This window comes from Neolamprologus multifasciatus, chromosome 6 (assembly GCF_963576455.1).
Source record: "Neolamprologus multifasciatus chromosome 6, fNeoMul1.2, whole genome shotgun sequence".
Lineage (NCBI taxonomy): Eukaryota > Metazoa > Chordata > Actinopteri > Cichliformes > Cichlidae > Neolamprologus > Neolamprologus multifasciatus.
Genome location: NC_140444.1, coordinates 17,626,142 through 17,636,639, shown reverse-complemented (window position 1 = coordinate 17,636,639; position 10,498 = coordinate 17,626,142). Strand labels below are relative to the sequence as shown.

General features: G+C 42.5%; 1 protein-coding gene across 1 annotated transcript; it reads right to left on the bottom strand.

Moving 5' to 3' along the window:
• Window positions 1-422: 422 nt before the first annotated feature.
• On the bottom strand, window positions 423-9,826 carry LOC146516787 (uncharacterized). Its single transcript, XM_085162671.1, has 18 exons — window positions 9,359-9,826; window positions 8,827-8,976; window positions 8,481-8,599; window positions 8,211-8,394; window positions 8,001-8,113; window positions 6,685-7,906; window positions 5,503-5,627; window positions 4,145-4,403; window positions 3,775-3,902; window positions 3,576-3,672; window positions 3,338-3,460; window positions 2,877-3,049; window positions 2,610-2,707; window positions 2,288-2,415; window positions 1,888-2,068; window positions 1,582-1,726; window positions 831-907; window positions 423-468 (listed from the first exon to the last, which is right to left on the bottom strand). The coding sequence occupies exons 1-17, from the start codon at window positions 9,753-9,755 to the stop codon at window positions 833-835; spliced, it is 3,717 nt and encodes a 1,238-aa protein (XP_085018797.1). The 5' UTR covers window positions 9,756-9,826; the 3' UTR covers window positions 423-468; window positions 831-832.
• Window positions 9,827-10,498: the final 672 nt, after the last annotated feature.

The window sequence follows — 10,498 nt, the reverse complement described above, 5'->3', positions numbered from 1 at the left end:
GGTCAAGTACTCAAATTGAGTTGGGAAGTGCTGTCAGAAAGTCTTCCCTGGCATACATGGTGGCTTTTTTGTAAAAATGTGTTCAGTCACAGTTGTATTACTACTTGAAGCTGCATAATAATCATGAATAACATTCACACTGTGTAATGAGGTCTAGCATGTCATTTCTGTCCACGCTGAGGTTTCTACCTCATTCTTCGTGCATAGCCTCCAGTCATCCTGCTTTAAACATGCACATAAAACCTACAGTATGAACATAAACTTTGACAAAGCAAGGCAGACCCATGTGGGCTCAGTCTACTCCACAATGATAGCATGTCCACACAAAGTTGCCTCCCACTTTTTTTTTTGATGTACTGCCACTTCCTACTGTAAAAGCTAATGGCTGTCAGTTTAAAATAAAATAATAAAAAAAAAAAACATGCTACTTGAGAGCTTTTATTGGTAGTTAAGAGTGATGGCTGAGGCCTGAAAAAGAAAAGGGAAAAAAAGCAAAGAAATGGTTAAGAAATTAACTTTGAAGTATATAAACAAGACGTAAACAGCTGTTTTACTAGTCAGACAATCATCTTGGCTAATTTCATGCATTTACTGTGGTGTAACTGAAAAAACAGGAAATGGCTCCGTCTGAATTAATAATTCAAAACTGTCCTCATTACTAAAACATTGTCCTGCTGTCATATGGAACTGTAGCTACTACTGGCTCTCTGGCTGTTTTCGAAGAGTAGGCGGCTTGTGAAGGAGTTCATTCATGGCCGTTTTGTTGCGATCCACCCGAGTTCACAAAAGTGTGCTGGGTGATTTGAGGACAGAGCGCCAATTATCCTCACCGTCACTGGCCAAAGCATCCTTCAACACAAGGACCATCACGTGGCGAGCAGATTTCAGTCGAACACATGAAGTAGATCTGAGAGGGAAGAAAAGTAGAGCAGGATTTAATGTTGTGTCCAGTCTCCAGAGTGTGCAGCGTAATATTACAAACAGCTGCTGGCAATTGAGATGGGGCCCAGAATTTGCAGCTTACAAAATGGCTCCTCCACATCTCATTAGGAATGCTGCCTAAGAGATTTAGAGATATAGCCACAAATCGTCTTCAGACAACACGTTTCCACTAGATGAAAAGATAACTCGTCTGAACTGGCACTAATAGAGAGTCTACAAGCACACATTTTAACCAAATTAAGACAGGAAGCCTGGATACTGTACTGTGTAAGAGTCCTGAGTCACCCCTCATGTCTTTACAGTTTCCTTGCAAGGAGTCACAATTGTAATTTTTAACATGGTGTTAAAACAGTTTATACCCAATAAGTGTATCCAGAATAATTGTTGTAGATGTATACATGTCAACTGTTATGTCACAGGACATTATGAAATCATGTTTATCATTTCAAGTTTGATTTTAACATGCAGGTCTGTGTCTCTGTAAGCTTTGAGCTAACAGGTGTATTTTTGCAAAGCCATGGCATCAAAAAAAGTCATATCCCAATTTAACAAACAATCCTAGGCCTACAGAAGTATTTACATGAATATAGAGTAGCCCAAAACCATATGCAGAACTCAAGAGGCTGTGTTCCTGCTTACCTCTTCATCCAGATCCTTAAACTCACCATCAGGAAGGAACTGGAAGGTTGTGATGGTGAAGCGGCGGGTCTGAGCATCAGGAGAAAGTGGCTGAGGATGAGATAGAACAGCCTGTGGTGGGGCCGGGTCCAAAGGGTTTGGACATCTGTGGAATAGTGGAGAGCCAATGTGATAACACGTTTTACTTTCCATGTAAAAAAATCAAATATTTGTGAGAAGAAAGTTTTGATACTCCTACGGACCTCTCCTCCTCCTACAAGCTCAGTTTTTTCCCCTCCTATGTTCTTTTCACATTTTTAAACCTACCCATTGTACAGCAGCACCCACACAGCTTTTCCAGAGCGGGGGTAGGCCACGCAGAAGTGTACCAGCAGAACTAAAGTGGGATCCGGAGAGTTGAGGAGCCGCACTTCCAGATTGAGAGGCTTCCCCAGCATCATCTTCAAGGGCTGGTGATACTGTGGGTAGTACCTTTTGTACTGGTCATCTGCCATGTAGGTGTATAGGAATAGCATTTCACTATTTCATAGGCAAGCACGAGATCTCAAAGCTGAACTGGATGCAGTTTAAGATATTCATACGCTGCCTAAATATTTAATTTTACCACAATTGTTTGTTATTCAATTATTTTTCAATCCATCCCAACCAGTGTTGAATGGTTATTTGATATTAAAAAGCATTTTGTCTTGAAATTAGTACAATTTACCTTCAGCAATCCTTAGCTGAACTCCAAATGCCCCATAGGACTGTATTTCAGGACCGAGGGTGGGAGTTTTAACTATGTAGCTCACAGTCAGAACTGTTCCTGGCATGTACCTGCACTCCACCAGCAGCCTGAGAATTAAGACAGAAGATGTGATAAATAATATCTAGACAGTTTAATCATTTATTGTCATTTCTTCATCTTTGTTGCATGTTATTCATCCACCAAACTGTCCATCATGGAGTTATTCACTCCATCCTTCAGTTACATGACAGAAGCTTTCTGTCAACACTGTGGGCATATTAAAGGTAAATATGGGTCTGACCTGACAGGAGAATCTCTTGTGATAGTGCCATAGTTGAGGCTGATTGCCTGAACCATGTTGATGACTTCTACCATATAGACAACAGTTTCCCCCAACATCTGTTAGGACGGGGAAAAGGAATTTTTTAATGCAAACCAAGGGAATCATGGAATACAACTGGACTTCATTATTTTCCCCAATTAGCTATAGAATCATTAAATCAGCACTCTAGTAACTATAGGAAACACTAAATATTTGAAGTAAATGTTTGCACTGGTCAAATCTCACCACTCTGCGTGTCCCACAGCCATCCATCGGGATCTTAAACAAGGCGTAGTCAGAAGTCACTTTCTGAGGTCTGCAGGTGAAGTTGCCGGCAGCGACAAGCAGGGCAGGGGAAAGAGGGGGCTCCGTGATGGAGGCAGGCACAGAGAAGACAAAGTGGCGGTCAATAGTGCACTCTGGAGGGGGACGCAGACAGACAAACACAGATACACATGCAGTTATGTAAAGGTCAGATGAACCAAAGGTCAGAAATCTCAGGAGGCAATTGATAATGAGACCCAAGGTATCTTATACCCTTTTCACATTTTGTGTCACTGCCAGCTTGAATCATGCTGCGCTGGCCCTGAATATCCCTCTTCACACATCCAGCAGCTGTAGCGCTTACATTTCTGCACCCAAAACATCTCAAATGTACTCAGCTAAGTGGTGTGAAAAAGCCAGTAGGGACGCAGACTGCAGCTCACCATCCATGGGGTAGTAGCAGGCAGGGGGGTGCTTGTTGAAGCAGCAGCCCATGGAGAGGCACTGTGTCTGGGATAGAGAGCTGGATCCACAGGGGAGACGCTGTTCGTGAGGAAGGTTGCACTCTAAGGGACAGCACGACAAATGTCAGCCACACAGTTAAAATAACTCTGAATGGCCAGGAGAAAACAACCCTTGGCAAATTGAACAGCCTTTCAGAGGAGTAAATATTAAGTCTACCTTGCCTGGGCCCCGAGATGGTAACCGGACAGGAAAACTGAGACTCCTTTTTGCCATTTACTGTCATGTAGATGACAGTGATGATGTATAGTGTACCCTTTTAGAGAAAAAATGTTTATACAAGAGTTAATAGGCACATAAAATAGTCAATTATACAAAAAGGTCATATGCTCAGTGTGAAATCCAAGTCAATACTTGCCTGCACACTCATGTGGCAGCGTGAGTGCAACTGTAGATTCAAATGGATTTTGCCATCTTTGCTTTTGCTTGCAGAGTACCCACATTGCTTTGGGACATCCTTGAGGTTCATCTGGTTCCCCTTGATGTCTGAAAAATACATTTGGAAACACAACAAGTTATTTTGTGTGCACTTTAAAGCAGCACAATTATAGATCTAAGCAGGCTGAAGGGGCTCCGTTTAAGCACTCCCCAGTCAAAACAAAGACCAAGTCTGCCACTCCCACTCACAGTAAACCAAAGCCCCTGAACCATGTAGTATTCAACTCATGCAGAGATGATGGCAAACATGTGCACCTGGAACGCATACACCACCACACAGACGCACACACCTTTAACAACTATTTCTGAAATGGGACCAGAGGGGAGATCCACAGTCATCTCGTGAGAAAAGCAGAAGATTTTAGGCTTTGGAACAGCAGACGGGCCGATCCCATCCTTGGTGGTGCTGGGTGGGGTTGGTGTGGGTAGTGGGGCATCTGTAGCAGGATTGTCAGAGGGGCTTTGAAATGGACACTGCAGGTCCACAGTCCTGTACTGCGCCATGGAGAAGTCCCAAAACCGTAGAGGTAAGGAAATGGTCGTGGGAGTCTACAGCAAGAGAGATCAAAATCAATAAGAGCAACCACGCATGGTTTCAAGCGCCTGTATTCAAAAATAACGTCTGCCAGTGGAGGTAACAAAACAGTTCAGCAGTTGGGTTGCAGAGAACATAAAATAAAAATAAAAAAACTCCACCCAACACAGATGCATGCAGAGCCAGTGCTGCATATAGTCCATATGGGTTTAATCATAAATATGCGCTGCTGACTAGGAAGAACTGCCTGGCTGTGTTCTATATGCAAGCAGGACTTGCTGTAGTGAAAACACAAATGGTGCAAACTGCCATCATCAGCAATTCAAAATACCTTATATCTTGCCATGTTGCTGTAGAGGACTGCAGTTCATCTGTGCATTTGTTCCCCCCATCCATTTATTCATAGAGTAATGAAAATTTAACAGACTAAAGAAAAATGGAAAGCAACCAGGCAACAGACTCAGAAATTAACAGTTTAACCAACACTTGAATAATTTTCCTGTCAGTCTGTCATTGTGATACCACTGAATATCACAGTACTCAAGGATTCACTTTGAGATGCCTTGTTTTTAATGCATGTGCCAGTTTATCCTGCATATCCAAAACAATCGTCCACAAGAACAAAACCACTGACAGGTGAAGGAAGCATCGATCGTTGATCATGTCATTACAATGCTGTGTTCTCTTTAACCTGCTGGAACCTGGCATCCTTTTGGCTCATTAGTATGACAACACCCACCTAAACACTGTTACAATCTGAGCAGACAGAGGTCAGGTGTCAATGCCATAACAAGTCAGAACTGCTTTGATGGATAAATTGAACCAACACAACATTTCAGGAGGTGGTTCTAAAGTTGTGTCTGACCGATGTCGACGTCTCATTCCAATTCAATGACTACACGCCTGAAGTTGGACATTGCATCATCAGCAACATTATGCGATAAAAAGACATACAACGGCTGCCTTATTTTCCAACTTAGACATTTTGAATAATGCACACAGTTAGCATTTTGGGAATCAGTGTGCTATGCTCCCATTACAAAACAAAGTTAAAGCAACAATGCAAAAAAACAAAACAACACAAGAATGACAGACTAAAAGCACTGATCCCACCTGTAAGAGGCTGTGGCAGGCAGGCAGAGGAGAGTGGAGAATTACCCCAAAGCCCTCAGTCATCTGTAGCATGTACCTACAGAATGGAGCCACACTGGAGATGAAAGTCCAGATGTTTGTTTGGTCTGGAGTAGGAACCAATATTAGTTAGATAATTGCAGATTACATACATACAGTAAAACCTGATTCAAACATACTGACAGTGTTTCTAAGCTCATCTGGGAAAAGCTACGTTATTTCAGACGTAAATGCACGCTTATTTTAAGACCATGGTTTTCTCCAATGTATCTGGTGACAAAAATAAACAAACCAGCTTGTTCTGAAAGTCAGATTCTAAATTCTTACCTTACTATAACTGATTAACTATGAATGCAACAATAAAAACATACAGAAGCTAAACAAACAATGTTTCACCATGTTTGAAGGGTTTAAATGTTAAAACATTTAAACAGGTCAGAGCCTGGTTAGAAATTCATTTCCACAGGAAATTATACTTGAGTCAGTGTGCCACTGCCTCCACAAAAAGTGATGAAGACAAATTGTGTCGAACCTTCCACTAGAAAAAAAAATCTTTGAGGGAAAAAATAAATAAAATTCTTTAAAGCCATTGTATGTTTCATCTTTGGTACATGAGTTTTAGTACGTTTGAGACTTCTACATGGTAAACGGCTTGTATTTGTATAGCACTTTACTTAGTCCCTAAGGACCCCACAGCGCTTTACACTACATTCACCCATTCACATACACTGGTGATGGCAAGCTACATTGTTGTGTGCTGCCCTGGGGCGCACTGACAGAGGCGAGGCTGCCGGACACTGGCGCCACTGGGCCCTCTGACCACCACCATGGGATACATCACTGGAATTTTTTCCCCTTAAGTAATTGCCCAATTTATGTCTAATGCAGCAAACATGACACCAAGTTAAATACTTATTAGTTATGAGTTAGCGTTATGGTTAAAAGAATAAATAAAATAAAATAAATAACATGTCATATATTAAGTATATTTTGCTGTGATTTCTTCAGCAGCACCTCAAGACCACAAATCACAAATATACCTGACTAAGGATTTCTTCTTTAACCGAGGCAGCTGGCAGTAAAATAATATAAAGTGTCATAGCTAGTCTGTTTATCTAACTACTTGCCAACACAAAGAGCTCTTATGTTTGGACAAACACCAACCTTTGACCTGTATAGAGTCTGGGTGAGTAAAAGGCAGGAAGGCAACCATCCTCCCAGTCATACACTGGAGATTAGGAGTCCATGGAGAGGGCCCAGCTGGGGTTGTAGAGCTTGTGGTGGGGGGAGTAGTGGTGGTGGTGGAAGGCTTTGGTGTCGTCACAGGTGGTTGAATCTCTGGATACCAAGGCAGAGGAGGGTGGGGTGGAATGTAGTGTGGTGGATAGAGAGTATGATAAACATGGTAAGGATAAGAGCTACATATTGTGCGACTGTAAGGCAGACAGATCTCTTGTGGAACTGGTTTCTGAGGTTCCTCATTGGCAGGTGTTGGAGATTCAGCTGGTTGTAGGTAAAACAGATTTGAGAGAAAGCCGGGGTTGTAAGCACTGGTTTTAATAGGGTCAAGTGGAGCAGCAGAAGGTTTTGGGTAGGACACTGGCCAATAACCATAGTAGGAGCTGTAAGAAGAAGCTGGAGGACCTATAGGCTGTTTAGACTGAAATGGAGGATATTGTGGACCAGGAGGCAGAGGAGCAGGTGGCTGGTTTACTGGTTCAGGATAGTAAGGCATCTGAAGATAGTACTGAGGGTAAAGAGGGTGTGATGGAGGTTTGGCTGGTTTTGTAAGTGGAGGAACAGTAGTAGTGGTGGTTCGAGGTGGTGTGGTTGTAGCTGGTGTCACTGTTGGGTAGTAGAATGACATATGGGAGTAATCAAATAGATACTGAGGAGGTAAATTAGGCACTTGATGTGGAGACCGTCCATTTTCAAGTGGACCCAGATTGGGATCAGGCCTGGCCAGCACCATGACTGGAGAACTGTAGTGAGAAGGTGGATATTTCAAGGAGCCAAAAGAATAAGGTGACTTCCCAGGAAAATTGGGCTGGTAACCAGGAGGACTGTCACCGGTGGGCTGAGGTGGCTCTTTGGCTTGTGGCCCAAGAGGGTAGAGCTGGGGGAACTGGAGACCAGGATAGCTGTAGTCAGGATAGTTTGGAAATTTTGCATCCTGTTCTGGGGTTGGAGGTGGAGAAGGGGCTGGAGGTGGAGGAGGGGAAGTGGATGCCGGTCCAACGGGATCTGGGATGTTGGGATACTGAGGGTTGTCGGGAGACAAAGGTGGAGACCAAGGTGTAGAGGGTGCATAGGGGAACAGAGAAGCAACTGCGCAGGAGAGAATGTATTCATTATCACCAAATACAAGCTCAAGCTGGAGACCATCCTGTGGGGGGGAAAAAATTAAAATTAAAAGAAAGTGTTGCAGATATTATTGCAAGCAAACAGTCTGGTAATCCAGTTAAAATAGGAAAACTTACTCTACTGGTGAAACAAGGGGCACTGGAGTAGATGAAGAAAGTATGCTCCTCAGACTGGGAGTCGATATAGTACGCACACTGTTCAGATACAAATGGATGCAAAGCTCCATTCACTGCAAGACATTGAACACACTTTTTTTTTTTACTCAATTCACATTAAGATATCTTACCTCTGACCTTTACATAAAATACACAAACAAAACAAAAAACCTTTCACTCCCAATGCAGGTATATCCTTCTCATGTGCATGTATCTGCACTGCCATGCCAAAGGAGGAGCAGAAGACTGAGGGTGGTGAAAGCGGGAACGAGGGTGTAGGAGTGGATATCCGAATTGGGCAGGAGAGCTTCAGCGGGGTGCCCCACCACAGCAGGGGCAGCATGTAACTGTTATTCTGACAGAAAGTAGCACAACAAAGTCAGGGGCAGTTAACACAGACCACGAGAGACAATGGTGGGTGCCAAACGCTGCTGCTGGTACCTCCTGGGTGATGTAACAGGCGTCATATGGCACCATCATCTCAAGGTCACTCCACAATGTCCTCAGAGTGTAACCACAGTATGGAGGCAACTGAAACACTGAGATCGGAGAGGCTCCCACTGTAGAAACAAAAAGTGTAAAGAACGGGGGGGGGGGGGGGGGGGGGGGGGTTGTTGTGGTTTTTTTTTTTTTTTTTTTATTTCTTATATTGAAATCACATATGGTGAGCCCTCCCTCTGAATATAATAACAGAAGCCTGGTTAATTCAACAAGTCATCAATGGTGCAAAAAAACCCCAAAACAAGAAAAAACACACAAGACATGTCTTCCAACAACACCAACTTACCTCTGTCCACTAACAGGTGTGTGAATCCTTGACCGGAGGCAGTGAAGATCATGACATCATCATCACACTCCACCAGAGGACTCATAGCGTGCCACTCAGAAAAATGTGTACTGGACTCAGAGGATAGGCCCAAAACCTCCCCCTGAAAACCTAGAGGATTAAAAAGCCAAATACACATCAAAGATGTAGTTCTTGTCTTTAAATTACCCACCCAGTTTGGCATAGCAGTCATTGGATGCGCTGGGTATTGTTTGTTAATGATAGAAATGTGTAGCAGAAGCAGAAGTGACCGTTTTATCCTTCATGCTGGCTGCGCCCTACATTTCCCAGAATGCAAGTCGCTCACAGTTTAGTTTCCAGGTGTGCTGCAGCTATATGGGTATCTTTACTACACCCGAAGATTCTGGTCTTCATACCCGACCCAAACTGACTCAAAGGAATTCTTACTGAAGCAACTAAAGGCTTAATAAACACTAGCCTTTACTCACCACATAAACCACCTGTGAACAACATAAGAGAGTTTGAGGTTAACCTGTAAAATCTGCTTGATGTCCATGTACAGATTCTGGAGTTGAGGACTTTGGTTTCACGCTAACATTCCCAATATTCCAAGACAAACTCTCGGGCACAAATTTGACGTCTGACTTCTTAAGGTCTTGTGCACTAAGATGTGGGTGTGTCTCTCCAGATCCAGGCTGAAGATGAAGCTTGTGAAGTCTCTGTTCGTTAGATTCGCGCAGATCACCATATCCTGTCCCGGTGTGCTGCCCAGCTAGAGTTTTGTCCTGTTTAATCCTCTCCCGTTCTGTAGCTGTAAAGCCATCCTCCCACTGTCCTAAACTTACTGAACAACACAGCTGAAACATGTAAAAATAAACAGTTGCCACAAATAAAAATATACTTTTTCCTCTTTTCTGTTTGCAAGACATCGCCGGAATGGACGCTTCTTGCCCGCGTGCGCGCAGAGGGCCTCACCTGAACACGAAGGCGATCAATTAAGTCATCAAGCACGAGCCAATTAAAAAGCCTGCACAGAGAGAGAGCGAGAGAGACTGTCGAGCGAAAAGCTTGATGGGAAATTTGATAACGTTAGCACCAGAATGAATATGTTTGCAAGTCTTTGGGTGAGTCTGGCTGTTATTATTTTAAGGTTATATTTGGTCCATCAGTTTTAGTATGCTAGGTAATTTGTCTGCTATCCCTAGCATATACATCAACTGCAGTATGTTGACGTCATACTGGGATATTTAAATATGTATTTTTAACGTCATTTTTAACAATTCCTGAAACTCAAAGACATCAGAACATTTTGAAAGCTCAGTATTTTGTAATTATTTTATGCAATTATGGCCTGTAGTCCATGTTCAAAAAAAAAAAGTGATTTTTGACTCTTTTTAATGGTTGATTTTTTACTATTGTTGCTTAAAAATTAAATACAAACTTAAAATATTACCTAATTATCAAAGTAGTTGATTTTTACTTTAAAATTCGAATTAATGAAATATTATTGTGAAATGTTTTGTTTCTTGCGGACTTGTAACTATGGGGGTTTTTTTGTTTGTTTTTTCAATAATACTGTTTTCTGATTTGCAGTGTTCATGGTCTGACAGATATGGAAGCTTGCTTCAGCCACTGAGGAAGAAAAGATACATAAATTAAAACTTTTTGACAT